The following is a 23,346-nucleotide window of genomic DNA, read 5'->3' on the forward strand; positions in this document are numbered from 1 at the left end:
AGCAGTGAATCATTATTGGGTCGAGATTCCAATGCACCATGCAGGCTTGGATGTTGAATGTCAGATACACCTCGGGTCTATACCTATATGAGAACCACTAGAGCAATCTGCGCGACATGCCTCTCACCGTCGGGCAACCAAGTGGGCATACGCAAGAAGCGACCATGTTTACCCACTCCACCACGAGGTTCTTCCAGTAAAAATCTACTGTAAAGTGAGTGCCAATGAAATGATCTACAGCTACAGCATCTACAGCTTCGCCCTGGCCGGCTTCGGGATAGACAGTTTCCCCTGCTTCAACATCTCGCGGGCTCTGTCGCGCATAAAGCGCCGCAGGAGCTTCCCGCTCGGGTTCTTCGGGATTACGTCGGCAAACTCGACGCCGCCTGCGAGGTGTTTGTACTGTACCTTCACGTCCGCGACGTGCTGTGCCCCGAGTGAGTGAGTCATCGCTTTGAAGTGAGATACACGCAGGGGATGAGACTGACCTTCATGATCGCGGCCTTCGTCTTGGCCACTTCCGCGGCGCCGCCCTGCTTCATACGCTCAGCCGCAGGCGCGCTGGGGACGATGAACGCCATCGGTAGCTCGCCGCTGTAGTCGTCCGGGATGCCGATGACGCACACGTCCGTGACGTCGGGGTGGTTCAGCAAGTGGCCCTCCAGCTCTGCGGGCGCCACTGCATCACGTACGTCACGCAGTGTTTAGCGTCCGTCGGGAAGAGGCGGTGCTGGGATCAACTGACCTTGGAAGCCCTTCACTTTCAGGAGCTCCTGGAGCGATGCGGTGTGTGAGCGGGGCGCTGTCCTGCATGAGGGTACGCACCTTGATGCGGTCGAGAACGAACATTTCTTTCGACTCGTTGATCATCACTTCGTCTCCCGTGTGGACCCACCTATGCAGATACATCTGCATCAGTCGTGCCCGCACCTGCTGCGGGGAGTTACACCTACCCGTCCCTAAACGTCTCCCTCGTCCTGCAGCACCATCAGCACACGATATCACACTGCGCATTGCACGGAGAGAACACGCACGCCTCCTCGTTGTCCAAGTACCGCAGCGCGCACGACGGGGAATGCACGACGAGCTCGCCCGGCTCATTATAACCCACGGGCGTACCGTCCGCGCGGACGACACGGGCCACGACGCCTGGCAAGAGGCGCCCCGCGCTGCCGGGCGTGCCGACCTTCTGCCCAAGCTGCGGGAAGGTCACGGTCGTGCACGTCTCGGTCATCCCTGAGCCATCCGGGTCGTACGTCCAGGTCGAGTGTCAGTACCGCGTCAGCGCGAGGAAGGAAAGCGAGGGTGGAGGCGCACCGTATCCTTGGCTGATGACGGACCGCGGAAGCACTGTAGCTAGTAGGCTGGTCAGCTCCGCGGAGAGCGGCGCGGCGCCGCACATGATCGCGCGGATGCTGGTGAGGTCGTAGTCCTTCACTGCGGGATGCTAGGTGCTACGTGAGTCACGCAGAACGTGCAATGCGCCCGCGCCTGACCTTGCACAAGAGGACCACCATCGGCGGCACGATGCTGTATTGCCGGCATCAGATAACATCGTGCGCGCGTGCAGAAAGCATCGGGACGCACGACATGTAGTTGATGCGGTGGCGCTGGACGCTCTTGAGGAGCTCCACAAAATTGAACTTGGGGATCACGACGAGACTCATCTGGGCGCCGCGGGAGGGTCAGTGCGGCGTCTAGCCCTCGAGCGCGCCACGCACCCCGTAGAAGAGGTGGAAGTGCATGACGACGACGAGCCCGTAGATGTCTGCTCAGACGAGTTCAGTCGCTGTGGACGCGACGCATCCACAAGCGCCGGCACTTACGATAGAAGGGCAAAGCTACGCTGAGCGTCAGGACTGAATTGCGATCGCGCGGTATGATACGTACCTCCCAGCGCGACGTCACCCGTCCGCCATATCTGGTCCTCCCAAGGCACGGTTTCCGAGTTGGCAGTGTGCGACATCTGGATGACGTTCGCGATGGGCGCACTATGCGGGATACACACGGCCTGAAGGAACGCTCAGTTCTGTACGCATTGAGACATTGCACAGCTGACTTTGGGCCGCCCAGTGGTACCGCTGGAGAAGCTGAGGAACGCGAGCTTGGTCCTGTTCTCGCCAGGGTTCAGGCGGCGCTCGACGAAGCTGGAGGGTGTCGCGAGGCCGTCTGCGATCAGCTCGTGCACTGTGGGATAGGACACGCCCGCCAGGGGGTCAAGCAGGACGATGCAGTCTTCGGCGAGCCCGGCCTTGCGCGCAGCCTCAAGACCGACGGTATAGCTCCACGGGTGCACAACCATCAACTTCGCGTGTGTTGCAGAGATCTGGTACTCTAGTTCATCCGCGGTATAGGAGGGGTTGGCCGCCCTGTACGTGCGTGTTACGCCCTTGTCCTCGTGAAACAGGAACTTACGTACGTGATGATTGCACCAAGTCTGTGTGTTGCCCTGTGTACCCACAGATATATTAGCATGAACATGATTTGGTAGCTTCAAAAAATGTCTAATCCACGAGGAGACTATTGTCATAGTACCACCGCCGCTCGATCTGACAGCTGGGGCTCGATAACCCTCACAGCAGACAGGCCGAGTCCACACCAACGTCAAGGGTAATGGGTAGTTGTCCCGCATTCAGAACGTGTCGGAACGCAGGTCCCAGTGGATGTGACTTTCTCAGCTTCACGACTTTAGAGCTTACCAGATAACCGTTGCATAGTCTGCGAGAATGCGTTAGGACAGCTGGGAAAGTTATGCACATATTGACGCACCGACGTGGTTTGGGCTGTATATACAGACTGTCAAAAGGTCAGTGTGGTATGCTCATAGTTAGACATTGCGAACCGGCGCACCAACATCATCCTCGCCTGCATTTTTGCGTTAGTCTACGAGATGAACGAAAGCAAAATGACTCACTGATCTTCCAGCGGGAGCTGAACGCATTCGCCAAGCCGGCGGTGCGAGTGCGAATCTGCGCATGAGAAAACGCGGGTCGCAAATTACCACGGATGCCATACTGACGGCGTGCGACGTACCTCGCCCATCGTTATCCGTCTGCCAGTGGCGTCCTCAATCAGCCAGGTCTGGTCGGGGTTCATGGCAGGCCTGGAGATATGATCGTGGTCTAGCATGAACTGCACGACGGTGAGATCGTCCGGGATGACGGGCAGAGGGCCCAAGGGGGCCTCCCAGGACATTGAGGTCATTTCTGGACGATTTTTGGTGTGGTGGTGGGTGGTGACGAAGAAGAGAAGGCTCGTCTCATGCCGGGTTTAATAGGCCCGACATAAAGGGATTCTTGCCGAGGAACACACGCACCAAAATGGTCACCCGCGCACGATCACGAGCCTCTTTCCCCGCAACACGTACCACGTGCCGATCATACCGTACTACCGCCGACTCAGATTCGTCCTCTCCGGTCACCCGCCTTTTCCTTTCACCGTATCGTTGCCTCTATCATACGCTTTGACAGACAGAATCTGCGAACGCTCATCTCTCCGATCACCGAGGTCATTGTCCTTATTCACATCACGAAGGAAGCTAACGCACATCCTCTCGGTCATAGCGTCTGAAACCTTGCGTCTGAAACACGACTCACAGTAGATCTGCCGCCTCGCCTGCGTCGGCTCATGTCATCTCCATTCTTCTCATCTTGACAATGTATCCGCCTCGCGAATGAAGGGCATGACTTTGCGCAGAAATATTTAGTACTCACGCGCTCACAAATCAGCCTGAGCGAGTTTTAGTGAAACAGAGACTCCTTTTGCGACGTCGAGACCGAGCAGTCTGAGAAATGACATCGTGAAAGAGTACCCTCAATTCGAAGTCGATAGAATATAGATAACGACGCACCTACACCTTCAGGATCCCACCTTCCTTGGCTCGATTTCCTAGCCCTCGAGACATCACAATTGTTAGTGGGGAATAAGTGCAACAGTCTGCGTTAGCAGCCGAGTCAAGAGTAAAGCAATGACTGGAAATAGCATCAGCCTCTACTTATCCTCATCGTTTGTCTCATCAACTTGCGCTGTTCTGTAAGTGAATGGCGTCATACTGCACAGCAGAGTCCACCGTGAAAGCGAGTTTCAACGGAAATCAGCGATACGAATCCCTGTCGAGAAATAACGATACGCACCTGCAAGTTCAGCGCCCACCCTGCAACCTAGTGGCTAAGTCATCGGTGGGAAGTGAGCGCAACAATGCGTACTAGGAGCTGGAGAAGAATGATCTGGCAGCCTGCTTGCGGAACATTCTTAGTGCAATATCGCACGCGCATACGATCTAAGCACAGGAATAAACGGTCAGCCTCGATAACCTATAAGCACGCTCGACAGCGTTCATTCTGCACCTTACTTGGTCCCTGCAGTATCCCAGAGCATCAGGAGCAGCGGGAGTACCGTCATACTATGGTCATCACCGTATGTATATTTGCGTAGTCATTGGTGTACGAGAGATATGTTGCTTGGGCTGTAGGCCATTCCCTCTTCCGCAGCGTTCTGACACGCTGCACACATGTCGACCAGCTCAACCTATAACGGATAGCATTTTCGTCAGTCTCCCTAAAACATGAACGATTATCCTGCAGACACGCGTAGACCGCTGTCGGAATTTGGAAGGACGGTGCTACCGTTCGGGAGACGTCAGAATTTCCCAATCAAAGGAGAACCGATCATAGCAACGACAAAAGGAGGCAATAAGATTGCAAGCAAGAACGGTTAGGTCTGGGAACAGGATACTCAGCACGGCGCCGCCCAAGAAGCAGTGCGAGCAAAGCATGACGCACCTAGTCATACATGTGGTAGCTTCAGTAAAAATACAGAACTGAAAATAGTCGTCCGCCAGTCCTCTAAGCCTACAGCTACCCGATTTCTTCTGCCCAACGCAAGACATCTTCCAGAGTGACAGAGATGGCACCAGTTGGCTGTGCATACTGTGGCTGTTGCATCATGTTATTCGCAATTATTCGTGTATGAGAGACGCGTTACCTGAGCCGTGGGCTGTCCCTCTTCCTTGGCGTTCCGCGCCGTTGCTTGCATTTCGGCCATTTTGGTCTCTAACGCATCGCATTTTCTGTATAGTGATATGAATAGACAGGCATATCAATATCCTGCGTACATACGCGTGTATCGCCTTCGTCTCTTCGCGCCGTAGCTCGAGCTGCCGCTTCATCATGAGCTCCAGATTGCCTCTGGCCTGGTTCCCTTTAGTTCGCGTCCGACAAGATGAGGATAAGTACGCGCACCTGGACAGGACGCAGATCATTCGCGGCAGCCATGATATTCTGTGCCATGATCCTGATCCACTCGAGCTGCCTCTGCCATTCCGGAGGCGCGGTCGCAGAGGCAGTCGGGGGCGGGGCCAGCACCGCGCTCAACAGGCGAGAGTAGGTGACGAGGAGAGAGCTCAAGATAGTCTTCATCGCCGGCCTACGGTCTGAATGCACGCCCGTCATCGCCAAGCCTTCTATCTTACAGCAAAGTAGCACTCACCCACGCTAGGATCCGTAGGGTACAGCTGGTGCCCACCGGTATCCGCGAGTGACGGAATCGTCTCCTTGACCTATACACGGCGCGCGTCCAGTACTGCACGCGCGCATGCCGAGAGCGAGAGCGATGCGCACAAACCAAGTGTCCCCGAACACGGTGTACTGCCCGTCCTCGACGATCCAGTCTACCCGTGGCTTCTCGAGCTGTGTCAATGGCCATTCCGGCACGTCGTCCTGGTCCGCGAGCAGCGTCGCTTGGTTCGCCGCCGCCAAGTCTCCGTCGCCCGCGCGCTCGCGTAGGAGGCTTAGTAGCTGCAGGTCGTGTGTGATGTATTTGTTGTACTGCGAAGGCGGTGAGGGGAAGGGGTTTCGCAGCTCGGCCTCTTCTTCTTCCATGGTGTTGTGTCTAGCGGAGAGCGATGAGGAGGAAGGAAAAAGAGTCTCAGCTGGGATAAGTGTGGCGGAGAGTGTGTCAAGCGCCCGTCCTTGACTCTGAACTACCACCACTCATCTTGTCTACAACGCGCATATTTGGCTGCAGTAAACCATGTCGACGAGGAGAAGAGTCGGATTCAGCACCGCGACGTCCGAGGCGTCGCGCAGGCAGCTTATGCAGCCCGTGCCCTGCTGGGAAAAAGCGTGGGTGCTGCCCGAGGGCGCAGCGCCCGGCTCGACGTTCAAGATATACAAGTGGGTGAAATCCGAGAAGAAGCAGGTACGCTAGCGTCCTCACGTTTTACAAAACGCCTTACCAACGCGCGGAATGGGCGCAGCACTTCAGCGATGATGAGGGCGAGACGGACCAGCCGCTCGCGCCGCTGCTAGAGCCGGACGAAGTCGAAGTAGTCGAGGGGGACGAGGAGATAGACCAAGACGAGGTCGGCACGTCCATCGCGCCCGAGACTGCTCCCGTCTCGCGGGACGTGTCCGAACCCGTCGCGTCCGAGCCCAAGGACAACAGTGGGTCAAAGCCATCCACACCGAAACCGCATCCGCTTTCCATCTCGTTTCAACCACCCACGCCCACACCAGGCCCGGACGACGCGCTCGATGAGTCGCTCAAGCCGAGCGGGGACCTCGCTGCCGACGCGCTCGGTGCCGGGATTGGGCTTGATATGTCGCAGATGGGGCCCGACGGGGAGCCGTTCGAGGGCGCTGAGGACTTGTCGCAGTTGCAGTCGGCGGACGCGTTGCTTGGAGGGGGCCTCATGCCCGAGTCAATGGACGATGATCCGTTTGCCGTGCCAACGTCATAGACTGGATCTTCGAAGAGTGGCTCTTCTCGAACGGGGTGTATTGCCGGACGCTCAGGACTCTCACTATGGCATTCGCGGAAACCTGACTTGAAACTTCTCGCTAGGTCGTCCCATGTGTTTTCTGACGCATACCATTCAGTTTACTTCGCGGAGTCCAGCGATACGCGCAGTCTGTCTGGCGTGTAGTGGTTGTGGGCAACGAGGAGGGCCTCGCAAAGACAGTGAATGAAAACAGAATGTATTCATCATCAGACAGACTCATTGACATCCACCTCTTCAGACCCCTCTATGCTAGCTACGATCTCATTGGTTTCTACCTGAGAGGACTCTTCCGTGGCACCGTGTATCAATTCGGTGGGCGAACCTGGCGCAAACTCTAGATCTAGGTCGAAGATGTCCGACTTGAACCCTTCAACATCAGGGAGTGCGAACGTATCGTCAATTTTCCAGCCGGGAGGCGACGTGGAGGCTGCGCGCCCTGATGCGTTTTCAGAAGTTGACTTGGTTTGTTCAGTGCTCTCGACGGTTTTTGGCAGATCAGGCTCAGTACGGCACGCCTCCCATGCGGAGGATGCCCGACTAGCCAAGGTGAATTTACTGTGCAGTCGGCGTCAGTCTGGGTCAACCAAAATTGCAGATGCTAGTAACCCTTAAGAGCTCACCTGGACGCGATCGCGCTAAAGAACTTGTCAGACGCCTCCAAATCGGTACAGCTGGCATTCCACCGAAGCTCCGCTTGAGCCAGTATCGCTATGGAGAACATGCACGACAGCTTGAGCGGCCGCAGCACGTAGAGCCGCGCAACAGCAGGTATGATTTGGTCGATGACGATTTTCCCGGCAGGATCATCTGGGGAAGACTTGAGCTCTAAACATGCTAGCACGCTGTCGATGCTCGGGGACAACGGTTATCGTTCACTTACTCTTTTCTGGAGATCGGAGGACATTGATAACCTGTTGCAGCACATCTTCCTCCATCTCTATGATATGATTTCTCAGATTCGAGCCAACAATGAGCACGAGGATGTAGATCGATCCTTCAAGGACAACATCAGACTTGCGCCAAACAGCAGAAAATGGACAAGGCCCGTCAACGTGCCTCCCGCTGCTACCGCGCTATACCTGCTTCCCAACCAATGCCACCTCTTGAAGGTGGAATACGTAGGTTTACTTGACCCAGCATTCGAGTTCAGGTCTTCTCTGTGTATCCTCAACAACGACTTCCCTGTCTGCTGCATGATGCTGACCATACGCACCCGAGTTAACAAGCGCAGAGACGGACTACTCACGCTCGATCGTGGTCGTGCTCACCTCTCGCATTTCGCCGTCAGCTGCATCATGTGAACCATATTCAGGAACCACTCCTTGAATCCCCGCGAGCCGGACCTGAGGCTGCACAGGGGTACTATGGACGACAACGACTCGTGCACCACCTCAGCTCTGCTGCTGAATGTCGAGAGGCACGTCGTCGCCCAGTATGGGATGCCACTCGCAGATGCGGCTAGGCAGCCGGCGAGCTCTGTGATGAAGTTGTCGACCGTCTGTGGGCGAGGGGTCGGCGCGGCGGCGCTGTCTATCGTACTGCTACTGTTCGCCGTGCTGCCGCTGCTCGCCGTACTGCTGCTGTTCGTACTACTGCTGCTGCTTGCGACGAAGCGCGGCTTTTTTGCCGATCCTGGAGGCGTCTCCGCTTTCCTCTTCGCCTCGACCGCGCTCTCTCCAGGACCGCTCGGCGGGATCGAAGAGGACGGCGGCACCCAAGCGACGTCTAACACGGTCGCCCCCTGCTCGTCCATCCCCACGGGCATCGACGAGAACAGCTGCGGGGCAGGCAGGCTGCTGCTACGAGACGGACCGCCCGCATCGCCGGCGGCGCCCACCGCGGACCAGTACGTCTGCAGCGCGTTGCGGAAGTTTTGCAGCTCCGGCGGCAGCGCTGCGGGGGCCAGCGTCGCAAGCAGCAGGGCGATCTCCCTGTCGGAGAGGTGGAAGGTGTGGCCAGGCATGCTGCTGATTCTTATCCACGCTCGTGGGAGGCGTTCATACCTGCGTGAGGAGCTAGCCGAGAAGCGATTGGTCGTGATGGTTCTTGCAAAGTTTCCTGTTACGGTGCGGGGCAAGTGCGGGGAGTTGCGCATGTTCACGTCACCCGATCTGAAGATCCCACGTACCTACCGTGGTTGCTGCAGAGCCTCACCGGAAGAGAAAAAACATTGCATGCACTGTTATCTGGACAAAAATCAAGGCAAACCTGAGTCACACGTTCCCAAGATGTCAGCTGGTAGACTTAGAACAGTGAACGAATGTTCAAACCTGTCAAGAACCTCACAGAAATCAAATTTGAAATATCCGACCCCTTTAAAAAGCCTGCCAACCTGCAGGAAGTCTTCTCCATGATCAGGCAAAATTTAAAAAATGAACTGCTTTCCACTGAGCAGGCCTCCCTCATCTACCGCACAAAATTGTTACTGCACGGAGATATGGACATTCAGGGGATTGAACCCTGGACCTCACGCATGCAGGAGTCTTGCAAATGCGAAGCGTGCGCGCTACCACTGTGCCAAATGCCCTCGATTTGTGTGGTGATTGCTCATCTTTAATGTGCAGTCCACTACTGAAGCAAGGTGCCAACCTTACGAGGATAATATGTCCTTGCTCATGCGTCGTACGAACTGGAGTGGAAAAGTAAAATGATGACCAGACCGACCGCGAGTATTACACTGACTGAAGAGTAGAACGATGCCGAGGTGCACAGGGGAAAAAAGTATATCCTCGGAGAAAACAGTGAACTCAAGGTCGCCAGCATGGTGATTCTACGGAAGAAGAATGGGAGGTAAACCATAACACATCCACCTCCCCACAAGAACATAAATTGACAATGTCAGTCGTGACGACTCCCGAAATCTTGTTCAATAGCATAACCTGTGCAATAGGAGCTAAGCACAATGCCGACTTCCTCCAATATTTTGGCTGCCAATAATTCGAGAATGCTTCATGATGCTGTTACAACAGCTAAGAAAGTGATCGGCGCGCGGCGAGGGTGATCAACCACACTGAAGTCTCGAAAGAGGACATGATTCATGATACGTCGCAAAGTTGCAAGTGATTTACGGCAAAGGCGTCTATGCCGGCGGCGACCTTTGTGGGACTATCAAGAACATTGGCAGATACGACGAGACGAGCGCTCCTCCGGCCATTCTGTATGACACTAAAGTCAGTTACAGAGTTCAGAGTATGACGAACATTCAGGGAGAAGAGTAGTCATGTAACACTACGGCAGGACGGACGGACTCACCCGAGAGCGCCCAAAGGACTGCTCGACCCTTCCTTCGCGCGAAGGGGATGCCGGTTGAAGTACGTATTCAACGCCATCATAAGGGCGGGCCAGGCTATGTAGCTGCGCATTCACGATAAAGCGAGAAGGCCAATACTGGCGGTGAGACGAACGTAGAACACAACGCACCGCAGCGCTACTCACCGATTCCGAGTGACCATGATCAAACCGCAAACAAACATTACTTCACAGTATCATGAGATATCATCACATCGGCCTTGTCTCGCAGAGCATGCATACCAGTGGCAGAAAATCCATCTATGTCGAATACAAAGGAAGGCATTAATGTTGCTGCACTTGCGCTGGACGGGACAGATACGAACCGGGCGCATCAGTCTCCCATGTGTCCGGGAAAGTGAGTGGAGACACCGCAGATGAATCTCGAGGATCGTCGGCTACAGTAGACATGATGTCTTGGGGAGAGGCGGACAATTAAAACTATTAAGCGCCGTATCACAACGGGCGTCAAAGTCATTGGAGGCTGGCGCTAAGTACTTGATTGCACCAAATAGACCTTGTCCGCCAATTGTCCGCGACGTATATCCGCCGTTGTGTATTCATGGTACACAATATAACGATGATACAGAATTGATGCTCTAAAGACGAATAAACTGCAATAATGGTAACAGCTCAAGGAATGGCGACGATGAATGATGGATGCTACAGATGACTAGGGAACGAAAGGCGTGACCCAGGGGAGTAGAGTGTAGAGCTAAGCACAGGATGCCTACATTCCCAAGCAACATGCATTGAGACATGGAATGAGAGAGTAACTCCTGCATGACGAAGGAAAAATGTCCACCAGTATGGATCCGCGGCAGCGAAGGAAGCGTGGACGTGAACGAAGGGGCCAAGGTGGCATGTACGTGAAATCATGAAGTCCGAATGAAAAAAGTGTGCGCTTAGGCTGTGAGAGTGACTACTCGGGCCCATTAAAGCCCTGAAGTCTGCGCAAAATGACCTCCATGTCAGAGTCCGACTCTGTTGCTCGGTCAAGCACCTGTCCGATAGATGGAGAAGCCCCGAGCTTAAGGTTGCTGCTGTACGCCGTCGAGGTAGACATTGAAGATGAAGTGGTCGACGCAGAAATGCGCTTGAGTGCGCGCGAAGCCCGCCGTTCTTCCTTCGCCCTTTTCTCTCGCTCCCTAGCAGGATCCACAGCAGTAGCACCGGGAGTTAAAGGCGTTTCAGGAATAGCAGACAGGCCCGAGGACGCGGTGTTGGTAGCAGTGAGCGAGGGTAGAGAGAAGGACGACTGCCCAGAATCAGATCCAGGAAGAGATGGGATGCTCGGAAGATCCAACCCCAGCCCGGCTCCGGGAATCGAGCTCGCGCTAGTACCGACACTAGTCGCCGGTACGCTGGCGGAAGCAGGCATGACCGGGGAGCTTGTCCGCCGCGTCTGCTTCTGCTTCAATAAGCCGTCCGGCAGCTGCGCGGGCCCATCCGGAAGTGTGTTCGACCGCCTCAGGCGGCCCGTTACCGCGCTGATGCTCGGGTTCGGACTAGGACTTGCACCCATCGCTGTACCAGGCGGGCTCGTGGCGGGCGCGATGAAGTCAGAGACCGAGTTCTGCAGCTCGATCAGCCCCTCTTCCATACTCCCCGTATGCGAGTCGACCGACATGGGCCCACGCGTCTCACCATGGCTGCTTCGATGGCTAGCCTGACTCTTCTGCGATGACTTCGAGCCCGAGCGGAAACGTGCAGCGGAGTCGATCCGAGGAGCTGTCTTTGCAGTAGTACCGCCAGGCTCTCCAGCAGCATTCTGGCCCGCGTTCATGACGAGCCAGCGCAGGCCGGTAATCTCGCGCTCGCGCTTCCGCGCTTCGCGTTCGAGAACCTCGATGCGGCGTGTGAGCTCGCTCTTCTCCGCAGCGTGCTTTTCCGTCACTGTAAGCAGGTAGGCTGAAAGCCTGGCGAACTTCGCGCTCTGGGCATTCAGCGCGTCGCGCAGCTGCTCGGGCGTGGCGACGTCGCCTAAGGCTGAAGCGCTCTCGTCCCCGCTCTCCTGCAAGGCAACAATGGGCGTCGGCAAAGGCTTGTTCACGTCCCGCTCTGCCTCGCTCCAGTCTGTGGAAGAGGACGGCGCGGTCGCGGTCGTATCACTTTTCTCCTTCGCCGCAGACAGCGAAGTATGAGAGCAATTGGTGTTTGCGCGCTCGCGCAGGTAACTCTGCTGGAGCGATGTAGCAGAACGTCGCGCGCCGACGGAAGGGAAGGATGGAATGGTCGGCAGCGCAGATATGGATGAGCCAGCCTCGTCCCCGCTCCTTATGCTTGGAGGAGGCGACGGTAGAGGATCCGTTGGTGGACCCGAACTCGGGGGTCTCCTAAATGTTGTAAGGAGTGGAGGAGGAATCTTTCCGGTGGCACTCCTTAGCGCGGAGACCGTCGCTGGGATCCTGCTACGCGTCGGTGTGGTAGGGCTCGATGGTGCCGCGTCCGAATCAGACATATTTGCGCCCGAAGTCGAATCGGACATATAACCCCTTCTGATAGCCAGAGTATATGACTTCTCCCTGTACCTCGGTGCGGACAGCGGGAGAGCACTTATGTGCTTGTGGACGCGATCTTTCGAAGATGCGAGACTAGTCTTAACTGACTCACTCTCGCTCTGCCTATCGACTTCAGCATGCTCTTTCGAGATTCGAGGGAAGCTGACCTCCTTCGGGGACATCTGCAACCGAGCGTACTCGGCAGCAGGCGTCGTGAATTGCATCTTGGGGCGCGGCGATGTCGGACTGGACTGAGGGGAGCTCTGCGAGGTCCTGTAGTCCCGTGGTATACCAAAGTTCCGGCGAGCAGTACGTGGAACGATGGCGGGTGGAGGGGCAGGAGCAGGCCGCGGTGTGACGTCTCCAGCGGTAGATGGGGGCGCAGAGATGGTGATGGTGGGGTGCGTACTGGCGGCAGACTGGCGCGAACTATCATTGCTTCGCCGGTTGTCGGTGCTACGCCTACCGTGCTCGAATGATGTTGATTTCTGCGGCCGCAGATGACGCAGGCTTGGTAGTGGTAGGGACGAGCTGGACTTGGCTGAGTCTGACTTGTGCGTATTCGCAGCATGGGAAGACGAGCCTGTACGTGGTGGGATCCTTGACGTGAAAAGGTGAGCAAAAGTGCCAGAGGAGGGCGCTTCGTCGACTGTAGTGAGCGAGGTTGTTTGAGGAGACGAAGGGGTAGAGGATGACCGACGACCAGTGGCATTACTACAGTCCAGGTGTCAGTCAGTTACTGGACAACGAGGATGAAGAGTGTTTGCGAAAAGGGAATCCAAGGGGCGGTTAAGTAGGCACGATCCTTGATCAACACGAGGCAAACTAGTATGAACTGCCCGAAAAAATCTCAGCACAGCCCATACTCGTCATGTTCCTGGCACCATGATCATACAACAGATGGAAGTTGAATGGAATTGCGTTGTTACCTCGGACATTAGAGTGCACGGCGCTAATTCCAGCCAATTCCAGCGCCTATTTGGACGTCGAACGTCAGCGTAGCAACAGCGCCACAGTTCTCCATTACTGAAGCACAATTGTGATTTATTTCTCAATGATATTGAGTTCCGCAACGACTTCGTCATTGCAGCAAACTTGCACTGCGTGGGTCCTCCGTACCAGAAAAGCTGAAACTTACCTGTTTGATGGCCTACTTGTATCGACACTCGGCACAGGGGGGATATCGTCTTCCTGGTCTGTCCTATTGTCTTGGGATCGTCGAAATGACGAGGGTGACACCGAGCTGGATTTTCTCTTGCGTCCGAGGAATAGAATATCAATCCTGCGCTTCCCCTTGGATGGCGGGGTTGGTTCTGCTGGCGGAGGCACAGACGGCGTCAAGTGTATTGCTGGCTGCTTCAGTTCGGAGCGACCACCACGCAGGAGATCTGTGAGGTCTGATGTTTTCGAACGCAGGCGTGCGGAGGCTGTAGACGAGCGTCCAGTTGGCATCATGAAGTAGGGAAAGTTTGGGCGGTAAGGAGCGTGATACGAGGGTCGTTCAGAGCGGAAAAGAAGGAAAGTGTTAAAGACGGTGGCCTTCGTAGGGCATGGAAGAGAGAAAAGCGGCGGCGTCAGAGGGAGATGGGCGGGACTTTAGAGTTTCATGGACGGAGAGGTTGAACTACTGACTGGTCACCGAATGCTTGTCACCCGGTGTCCGAGGCTGAAGGTTAGGATCGACTGACTACTCATTGGCGACCGTTGGCTCAGAAGCTTTGAAAAAAAAAACACTGAAACTCGACGGAGACCAAATGACCCTGCAAGCTCGGCAATCTTCTATCTTCACGTCCTACCCGCGATCCGGGCATTTCTTCCCATACAAGTTCGAGAAGGAACAAAAAGATTCAAGATCACGGTGGAACGCCAGAACACCAAGACTTCACCTAGACTTCATTCATCGAGCTCTCCACATGCATCCTCTTCGCCGTTCAATTGGTTCTACTCGGGCACCGTCCGCCGTAGCTTCATTACCGCGACGAAGCATGACTTCCCAAGTCCACGGACTGCCGCCGCAACCGATAACTGCCACATCTACTGATATCATCGTGGCCTAGAATCTCAAGCGCCGCGCAAAGGTACCGGACTGTCGAATGGCACGGGTCCACCAGGCTCGGGACCAGTGGGACCGCCCGAGGTGCAGGGACTTGCAGTAGGAACTCACCACCGCGGGTTCCTACTGTTCGTGCTACTTCTCTGTCAAATGTCGCCTGGAGGCCACTGCTCGTCTTTACAGGTTGCATACTGGGCGTTGCCAACGACGATGACTGTACATGTGTATGTCATTTAGACCGCTCGCTAGTGCTCAGGCCCGGCATCACAAAATTTTCGAGGTTGCTTTTCGTGAGGGTCTTTCTCAATTTCTCAGAATTCCTGCTCCTCTGTGCAGTACACGTGTACAGTACCCTTCACTTGATCAGCCTGACCCACGACACGAAGTCCATCCGCTTGCGCATCTCCTCGACTGGGACTCATGCCGGTAATATAACTACCTACCTACCTACCTACCTCGTGCACAGTCATCAAGCCAGTGGCTCGCGCGACAAGTGTATTCGCTGCCGACCGCCTTTGGCGCCCAACTGCTGCTCTTCTTTTCTGCATCCCGACAGCCGCCCCCAGGGCGGGCGATCGGTGTGCCGTTGTACGCGTACGCTCGAAGATCTGATCGTGACCGAAACATCCCAGATTTAATTCAACAATACTCCCGCCTGGCCGGCGGCACTGTGTCGAAGTCATTCGCGTCATCATTCGCATCGTGTCCCCGAAATCACTGATTTTATTACGCAGGCGGCGGTACTCCAGCCACACTCTACAAGAAGACAATACACCAAAATTATGAATAGATAACATGTTACTGGCAGGGCACAGCACCCAGATGTCAACCCAGCGAACCCCATAGGCCGCGCGGGTTGACCCACTCAAAGTTGCGGAAGTTGTACGGGCCTTCTGATCTGCTTGAATCTTGTATGACATGGCGCAGCGGCTCTTCCTTCATCTCAGAGCTCACTTCGTGAACTCCATTCTCCAGCTGTGTACCTGTGGCCCACGATGTCAGTCACAGGGGGCATACCAAGGTAGGGAAATAACGTACCTGTCACAGAAGGATAGTAGATCTGCCCGTCAAACACACTCACACTCACACTCGCCCTGGACAAAGATTGGAGCGTCAGCGATGCGAACAAAGAGCGAGAAGGGAAGATACACGTACCCCTGCTTATCTTGGAAGTAGGGCTGTTGGCGAAGCTGTTTCAACTGGAAACGACATCCAGGTCGTAGATGAAGCAGCTGGAATAGGTAAGCCAAGTGCTCGGCGACAAGGAGACAATGTGATTGCTTACCCCCGACAACACAGCTTCTTCGTCCTCGCTCAGTTTCGTCGCCCAAGACAGGTAAGACATGCCTTCCTTCTTCCGATCCCAGGTCACAAACTTCGTACGCTGCGTATCAGTCCTGAATAGCAGCTGCAAGTCCGGAAATCAGCGATGCAATCCATTAGATAATTAGATTCAGGTTCACCTCCCCCGCGGTCAGATCGAACATGATACAGCCGAGCGACCACCAGTCGACCATCTTGCCGTACCACTTGCGGTCCACGATTTCTTGTGCCATGTACGGCCTGCTGCCCACATACCCGCGCGTGTACACTGCCCCATCCTCCAGCGGAGCGTTCCCGGCCTGCAGGTACGCTGCGTTGAAGTCGGCAATCCGTACTGTGTTAGTGCGCGTGTCAAGAAGAACGTTCTCTGGCTTCAGATCGCGATGAATGACTCCCATCGAGTGCAGCGCGTCCAAACCGACGGCCTAACCAGTCATAATCAGTGTCTAAACAAACATTGGTGGCGGACATGAGACGAACCAACTGAGCCACCCAGCGGCGCGTGCGCCGTATGTCTCCGCGACCACGAATAACTTTTATCAGGTCGCACTGCATGAGAGGCTGTATGTTGCAGACTCTAATCAGTCTGTGTATTCATGGTACTCAATAGCTACGCACCATCGCGAAGATCACGTTCTCCTCGTCCTGCAGGGCGGCATCTATCTCCATCAAGAACGGGCATCGGTCGGCAGGGCGCGTCAAGACATGTTTGTAGCACAAAAGCTCAGCAAGCAGTCCGTGAAAGAAAACCGGGTCGGATAGCATCTGCTTCTTCTTGAACACCCGCGTACAAAGCACGCGTCCAGTGCTGAGGTCGCGCGAGACAAGCGACGTGCCGAACGTTCCTTTGGGGAGCTCGTACAGAGACTTGAAAGGGCCGATTTGTTGAGCTCTTGTGCTGTGCGTTTTGTACTTGTGAGGCGGACTATACAAAGGCGCTGCAGAAGAGTATGCGCCCGGAATAGCATCGTGTGCGTATTCCAAGGAAGTATATGCAAGTGCAGGAGTCGTAGGAGCACTGAACGCATATTCCAAGGGAGTGTACGCGAGCGCAGGGGTGGTAGGAGCACTGGGCGCATATATCTTGGAATACGCATGGGTGAACTGTGCCGCGGCTCTTGGTTCCAAGATGTAACTTGGATGTGGTACAGACATTCGCCGGGGAGTCGATGGCGAAGCGGATTCACTAGAGCCGCTTGCACGACCAGCGGGCAACAGTTGAGATCGGACGGTGGAGCGGTCGACGCCTGCGTCGGGCTTCATGGGTCTGAGCGAACGAAACGCCGCACTGGCACTCTGTCTTCGCTGCGGCGAGCGAGGAATTTCGTTCATGAACGGGACCAAGGGGAGTCTTGGTAATACTTCTCCAGCGCCATCCTTGTCCGTTCTCCTTGATGTTGATGCGATCCGCTTCGGAGGAAACGATTTTGGGAAAACCGGTGAAAGAGGAGTAGGAGATCCTCGAGAGGAGGACGCAGCAGCCGTTGTCGTTCGAGGGGACATGCCAGAACGAGAAGAGTGTGCAGACCGTGCAGCAGAACCCATAGATTATAAACGAGCGCGGCTCAAGTGATTATTAGCAGAGGATGTGTGCCACAACGTAAGTTGGCCAATTCAATGGAGGGGATTGCGATAGTGTACGAGAATAGCATTGTCCCATTCTTTTGAGCAAATGCTTCAGGCTGAAAAGGGCAGTGGTGGCTAATGTAGATTGTGCTCAAAGCGATGGCTGGATGCGACAATACACAACGAGGTGGCCATGTGTTGTCGGACCGCAGCTGTTAGATTTTGTGTCCAGGAGACGCATGATGGCTCTTCGCTGCAGGTCGGATCTTCTTAGTTTGAAAACATTCCTTGTGCCACTCGGATGAGACAAAGTAGTTGGCGATAATGAAAGGTGGCTGTCAAAGCAGTGGCGTAGATATTGGGAGGTGGCGGAGACTGGAGCATTATTACCTTCGCGTTGCACATCACGACACCACGAGTTGCGAGATCTTTGCAAGGTTTTAATCTCTCAGAAGCCAGCAGACAGCTGAGATTATCAACAGCGCCACAGAGCATTTCCACGACGCAGAACAATAAGCCAGATCTGAGCAAGACACTTGAGAACATCATGATGCCAACAGCTCGAGACTCGAGAGTTTCGTATAAGATTCTGGTAGTTAATAATTATGTTATTTAGATAGATAACTTCACTACAATGTTTCACGTGATATGTTTCTCATTAAAGAAATTAGGTAATAATCATCGCCACCAACGCGACGCGCGATCCGCGCGACTACTCCACCGGCTACCACGACGACGAGCACAGCACTGTTGAGCGCTATTTCCTCATGTCTGACGCGGAAGGAGTACGAGAACCTCGTCGCTCTCAACGCCAAAAAAAACAGGTGGCGCACTTCGCAGGTATGTATCTGTACACACGCGTGTCTGCCGGAAGAGCTTACCTCCTGTCAGTGAACAGTACGTTGACGAAGAGGAAAAGATCTGACGCGACAGACCAGGATGCGAATAGTGAGCTTTCTGATTCAGAGGACAACGACGAGGGGCCCGACGAGGAGGATGATGATGCGCCGAAGACCAAATCTCCCGCCAAACGCAAACGCAAGGCCACAGGTGCGCCCCAGGCCAAGAAGCCCCGGAAGACGAAGATGCCTGCCCCAAAGGCGACAGCTGCAAAGCCTAAGAAGACTGCGACGCGTAAGGCGAAGCAGCCCGCCCCCGACGCTGAAGACTTTGACGCCGAGAAAGTCGCAAAGGATACTAAGATCTCGGGGGATAACCCCCTATTCAGTGCGTGCACGCGTCGTCTTGTGTCCTTCCTTCGATTATTCATGCCAATGTAGACGCTATCATGAACCCGGCAGCGGCGCTTCAGTCAACCGTGGAGGATTTTCTAGAAGCCATGGTTCGTACGCCTGGGCTCAGCCTCGCAGAGCTGATTAATTGCGTGCTGCGTGCATGCGGTTGCAACGATTCCGTGAACGAAGACGAGGTGGTTGACTATGACGGTGTTGTCGACGCGCTCGACAATTTCACGGAAGGGCTTAAGAAGGTGCGTTGCACAATGATTACATGTGAATGAGTTTGCTTATGACTTATTCCACAGGACGACTCTCCCGTGTATCCCCTCACGTCTAAGTTATCGGTTTTCAAAAAATTCCGTAAATCTTTGTCGGAGTTTTTAGAGCGGCTCATCGCGTCCTCAGCAGAGCTCGGGTCGCTGTACACGTCCGATCTGATGCCGACGCTGCAGACGTGGGTAGTGGCGATGTCCTCGTCCCAGTTGCGCAGCTTCCGACACACCGCGACGGTGATTGCACTGGAGATGGAGACAGCACTGTGTGACGTCGCAGCGGCAGTGGAAAAGGAGGCGGAGGTGGTTGGGCGCCAGCGCGAGGGGGAGCGGAAGCGCAAGGCGGCCGCAGTAAATAAGAGCAAGGGTGGCAGTGCGCGCGAGAAGGAGCTGGAGGGCAAGGCAGCGGAGGTGCGGCAGCGACGCACGACAGTAGCAGAGTTCCTGAAGGAGTTCGTCGACGGGTAAGCTCGTGCTCGGTGAATTATTCTCCCAATCTAAGACTCTTCCAGGGTGTTTGTGCATCGTTACCGCGACCTAGATGCGAGCATCCGCACAGAGTGCGTGCGGGCTATGGGACTATGGTTCAAGAAGTATCCCGCACACTTCCTTGACGGGGCATACTTGCGATACGTTGGTTGGGTGCTCTCCGACGCTGACACGCACGTGCGTCTGGATGCGGTGCGCGCGCTCGCACTCGCATACGAACAGACTGCGTACATCGGCGCGGCGGCCCTGCAGCACTTCACCGAACGCTTCAAGCCGCGACTCGTGCAGATGGCCGTGGGCGACACGGAGCTGAGCGTGCGCGTCGCCGTCGTGCAGGTATTGCAGGCAATTGACGGCCACGGTCTGCTAGAGGATGAGCAACGCGAACGCCTGTGCCTTCTAGTGTTTGACGAGGAGGCGCGTGTGAGGAAAGCTGTGAGTGGTTTTGTGCGGGGCGTGTGGGAAGAATGCCTCGAAGAGCGTTTGGTCGGAAAGAAGCCGAACGCGAAGGATAAGCAGCGCGCGGAGGTCAAGGCGCTGGGGATGCTGCTCGTGAAATGGGGAAAGACGCTGGACAAGACCACTGAGGATGTGGATACCGAAGACGAGGACGCGTCTGTCATCGATGAGGGATCGTCGAGCCGAAAGAGAGCGAAGGAGGTCGCTTCACTCCTTAGTTCTGGCCAGAAGGGGCGAACCGCTCTTGCGGTTGAGGCTCTTTGGGACGAAATGGAACCTGTGAGCGACTGGGAGACGTTGCTGGATGTACTTCTTCTCGATCACTCTGCAATTGGCGACGATTCTTCATCACAAGACCGAGGAAGTGGTGGGTCCGGGAAGCAGCCAACTGGGGTAGATGAGGCATGGCGACTAGAAGAAGTCGAAGAAGCCGTATTACTGGAGATGTTCGTTGCAATCCTTCGGAAAGCACAAGCCGATGTTGCTAATGCTAAGAAGGTAGGTTATGCGCCTCCCTTTGGCAACAACTTTACTGATCTCACACAGGGAGAAGATGAGACCGTGTCGTCTAGTATGACACGAGCTCTCATCAAAGGTCTACCACGACTCTTTGTCAAGCATCAGACGGATGAGAATAGGATAGCTGATGTTCTCCTCATACCGCAAGTAATGAATCTCGACTTGTATCTGGAAATGCGGATGATGACAGTAAGCAATCAAGATACAAGACGTTCGGTTCATGACGCTGATTACTCACGTGTACAGGCATACGCAAGTCTGTGGGACGATGTTACGAAGCAGTTCCTCTCACATTCCCACCCGGTAGTCCTTGGGAACGCAGTCGCAACCATCCGCTATATGATGGATGCGACCAGCCTTTCCAACACGAATAGCACGAAGATCCTGGAGTTGGAGGACGAATTGTCTACAACGCTGCGCGATGCGATTTCGGGCAGAGACGAGATTGAAGTAGCAAGCTTTAGTGAAGACGAAGTTCTCTCCCTTGGAGCAATATGTGCTCGTCTGGCAGCATTGATCGGGATACGGGACTTGACGTCGTGGATGGAAGAAGATGAGGGTGGCAAACAGAGCAGCGCATGGGACATCCTCAACGCACTGGCAGAACGTGGGCGTTTGGGCTATAAGGAAGAGGAATCGGTAAGTGTTCTGCAGTTTCGCGATGACAGATTCACTAAACTTATCGTGTAGATGATTGATCGTGCACTGCAAGTGCTTACGTTGCATATTATATGGAAAGCACGGGGTTTAACTGCTCCGGATGTTGAACAATCCCCGGAAGAGGCCCGTTTCACGGAAAGGCTTCGCGAACAACGAGAGTCTCTTTTGGAGAAACTGGTTGAGTTTGCTGTGGGGACTCAATCCAATACATCCGAAGGTGTCAGAAGAGCGGTGAGTTTTGTTGTCTTCATGGCTCTCCCTGATGGCTTACCCAACTACCGTTGATAGGCATTCCAAAATCTCATGCATCTGCACACGCTGTTCTATCCAGGTGCATCCATCGCGCCAGATGGCAGTCGGTTGCCTACTGCGTCTTTACCCCTTGAACTTGGTGATGAAGTGCAGTATCGGTGTGCAGGCTTCGTTCAGGCAGAGATCGAACATTATGCAGAGCAGCTCGAAGAACTCACGCCGGCGCACGACGGCCAGAACGAAGAGAATGATGCTAGCGACAGCAACGAATCGGACAGTGCCGTACCTGCAAAGAAGAAGAACACGGGCAAGGGCAAGCAGCCAGCGAAAGGTCACTCTGAAGGAAGTCGCATGACATCTCGTTCGCAACTCGAGGAAGAATACACTTTCATTGGTGTCATCACTACCTTTTTGCGCGCCATCCGTATAGGTGTCATCCATTTCAGGCATGCTAGCATTCTTCTGGCTCATTACGGTCGCCTTGGATCGATGTTCGACCTGTGCTCAAAGGCAATCGTCGACATCCTACGCGAGGAGGGCATGTACAAGAACAACGGCACAGATGTTGTAGCTGTGATATGTCAAGCACTGCGAGAAGTACGTCCCTGCCTTGAATGTTTCTGATTGTCCAAGTTTTTATTTGTCTGTTCAGTCTTTCACCCTAGTGCTTGAAGGTGTCGTCCAGACAGAGGAGCATTCAGTTGCTCTGGCAAAGGCACTCACAGCATGTCTTATCATGCGTGGGGCCCAGTTATCAGTTGTGCGGCGGCTTGACAGCAAATATGTTGTTGAGATCCATACTGCCTTGCTTAGTTGGATTGGCAAACGTCTGGCTGCCTGCGAAAGTGCGAAGAACAAGAAGTCTCGGAACAAAGCCCTTCTATTCTTCAAGGTGCTACATCCGCTCCTTGTGAGTATCGACAACCGAGACTCGTTGAATATGTGCGTCTCTTTTCCACCCATCGTGACTTGTCGCGATGCTGACTACCTGTCGTTTCACATCAGTAAGGCGCATTTGGACCAAGTACTGGCTCAAGCCAAAGTAGAAGTGCTGGCTACGGCGAAAGCATGGGAATCATATCGTGCCTACGAAAAGAGGTTGACTGCATCAACCGCAAAAGAGAAAGGTTGGTCACGTCGCAGAATTTCGGGGCAAGGTTCATTAACACGTTGATTAGGTGCTGCTGCAAAACCAAAAAAAGTTCCCAAGAAAGGAGCAAAGAGCGCGGAGAAAATCACGACCGATGCCGAGGAAGATGAAGCGGTTGAGCGGCCTGAGAATGTGCCTCGGGCCCCCCGACTACGACCCAGACCAAAGCCTGCCTATCAGCCTGCTCGTGCAGCAGAAGCTGCTACGGACGGTGAACCGGAAGCGACGGAAGATGAGGATGACCCGTTCTTGGGCTCCGCCGTACCGAACGTTGCCACCCCGAGTTCCCGACCTCGACGTAAGGCTGCGTCTGGCAGTAATTCCCCACGAAAATCTCCATCAAAATCACCTTCCAGATTGACGTCAATCTCCGAGCCTCTCACACCTTCCCCGGATGAGAATGCTACGCCTGTCGCCTCGCGAAAGCGCGGTCGTTCTTCAGACGCGGAAGAACTAGAAGGAACTCTTGATACCCTCGGGGATGGTGAGGATAGTGCCGCTGCCTCACCGTCAGCAGAGCCTTCGCTGTCTCAGGGAACTCAAGCAACCGAGCTCCAAATACGCAGGAAGAGAATCCGTCATTGATACCCTTTTCACTACTATGCTTATTCTTGTTAACATTGGAATTTACGCTGTTTTGTTCTGCTGCATCCTGCTAATGTACTAATGCTATGTGTATTCAGTAATCTGTAGCGACAGAGTTAAATCAAAGAGGCTTGCTCCGATACGATGTACTAGCGTGCTAGAGTTCTTGTCCAAGTGCTAATGTGCATGTGGCGTGAATGTGAGGAAAAG

The 23,346-nt window shown here is 54.7% G+C and overlaps 8 protein-coding genes and 1 non-coding gene across 9 annotated transcripts; 2 read left to right on the forward strand and 7 right to left on the reverse strand.

Moving 5' to 3' along the window:
- Positions 1–249: 249 nt before the first annotated feature.
- SCP_0504800 (Acyl-CoA ligase easD) lies at positions 250–3,204 on the reverse strand (the record flags this gene model as incomplete). The annotated part of the gene is made up of 19 exons (XM_027758544.1): positions 250–426; positions 489–679; positions 746–773; positions 826–895; positions 954–977; positions 1,035–1,236; positions 1,318–1,447; positions 1,497–1,530; positions 1,588–1,667; positions 1,722–1,768; positions 1,827–1,841; positions 1,891–2,011; positions 2,060–2,369; positions 2,420–2,449; positions 2,700–2,718; positions 2,770–2,796; positions 2,851–2,865; positions 2,915–2,969; positions 3,034–3,204. The coding sequence occupies 19 exons, from the start codon at positions 3,202–3,204 to the stop codon at positions 250–252; spliced, it is 1,746 nt and encodes a 581-aa protein (XP_027614345.1).
- A 1,652-nt stretch (positions 3,205–4,856) lies between these two features.
- Positions 4,857–5,879, reverse strand: SCP_0504810 (predicted protein; the record flags this gene model as incomplete). Its single annotated transcript, XM_027758545.1, has 6 exons — positions 4,857–4,934; positions 4,984–5,068; positions 5,118–5,191; positions 5,241–5,431; positions 5,488–5,557; positions 5,619–5,879. The coding sequence occupies 6 exons, from the start codon at positions 5,877–5,879 to the stop codon at positions 4,857–4,859; spliced, it is 759 nt and encodes a 252-aa protein (XP_027614346.1).
- A 214-nt stretch (positions 5,880–6,093) lies between these two features.
- Positions 6,094–6,739, forward strand: SCP_0504820 (predicted protein; the record flags this gene model as incomplete). Its single annotated transcript, XM_027758546.1, has 2 exons — positions 6,094–6,198; positions 6,257–6,739. 2 exons carry the CDS (start codon positions 6,094–6,096, stop codon positions 6,737–6,739), a joined length of 588 nt encoding a protein of 195 aa, XP_027614347.1.
- A 248-nt stretch (positions 6,740–6,987) lies between these two features.
- SCP_0504830 (hypothetical protein) lies at positions 6,988–8,744 on the reverse strand (the record flags this gene model as incomplete). Its single annotated transcript, XM_027758547.1, has 5 exons — positions 6,988–7,336; positions 7,402–7,588; positions 7,662–7,775; positions 7,838–7,980; positions 8,050–8,744. The coding sequence occupies 5 exons, from the start codon at positions 8,742–8,744 to the stop codon at positions 6,988–6,990; spliced, it is 1,488 nt and encodes a 495-aa protein (XP_027614348.1).
- Positions 8,745–9,219: 475 nt separating this feature from the next.
- Positions 9,220–9,308, reverse strand: SCP_t0504840. Its single transcript is given in 2 exon segments — positions 9,220–9,255; positions 9,273–9,308. It is a non-coding gene; the product is annotated as a tRNA-Ala (tRNA).
- A 552-nt stretch (positions 9,309–9,860) lies between these two features.
- On the reverse strand, positions 9,861–10,480 carry SCP_0504850 (predicted protein; the record flags this gene model as incomplete). Its single annotated transcript, XM_027758548.1, has 5 exons — positions 9,861–9,936; positions 10,034–10,135; positions 10,217–10,256; positions 10,313–10,330; positions 10,396–10,480. 5 exons carry the CDS (start codon positions 10,478–10,480, stop codon positions 9,861–9,863), a joined length of 321 nt encoding a protein of 106 aa, XP_027614349.1.
- Positions 10,481–10,991: 511 nt separating this feature from the next.
- On the reverse strand, positions 10,992–14,025 carry SCP_0504860 (predicted protein; the record flags this gene model as incomplete). The annotated part of the gene is made up of 2 exons (XM_027758549.1): positions 10,992–13,284; positions 13,709–14,025. 2 exons carry the CDS (start codon positions 14,023–14,025, stop codon positions 10,992–10,994), a joined length of 2,610 nt encoding a protein of 869 aa, XP_027614350.1.
- Positions 14,026–15,448: 1,423 nt separating this feature from the next.
- Positions 15,449–17,491, reverse strand: SCP_0504870 (predicted protein; the record flags this gene model as incomplete). The annotated part of the gene is made up of 7 exons (XM_027758550.1): positions 15,449–15,606; positions 15,662–15,717; positions 15,779–15,855; positions 15,909–16,031; positions 16,087–16,371; positions 16,427–16,507; positions 16,565–17,491. 7 exons carry the CDS (start codon positions 17,489–17,491, stop codon positions 15,449–15,451), a joined length of 1,707 nt encoding a protein of 568 aa, XP_027614351.1.
- A 788-nt stretch (positions 17,492–18,279) lies between these two features.
- Positions 18,280–23,136, forward strand: SCP_0504880 (hypothetical protein; the record flags this gene model as incomplete). Its single annotated transcript, XM_027758551.1, has 12 exons — positions 18,280–18,352; positions 18,404–18,739; positions 18,793–19,001; positions 19,056–19,486; positions 19,535–20,468; positions 20,517–20,678; positions 20,736–21,128; positions 21,180–21,380; positions 21,438–21,998; positions 22,054–22,343; positions 22,407–22,528; positions 22,580–23,136. 12 exons carry the CDS (start codon positions 18,280–18,282, stop codon positions 23,134–23,136), a joined length of 4,269 nt encoding a protein of 1,422 aa, XP_027614352.1.
- Between the last annotated feature and the right edge of the window lie 210 nt (positions 23,137–23,346).

Source organism: Sparassis crispa (genome assembly GCF_003851025.1).
Source record: "Sparassis crispa DNA, contig_000004F, whole genome shotgun sequence".
NCBI lineage: Eukaryota > Fungi > Basidiomycota > Agaricomycetes > Polyporales > Sparassidaceae > Sparassis > Sparassis crispa.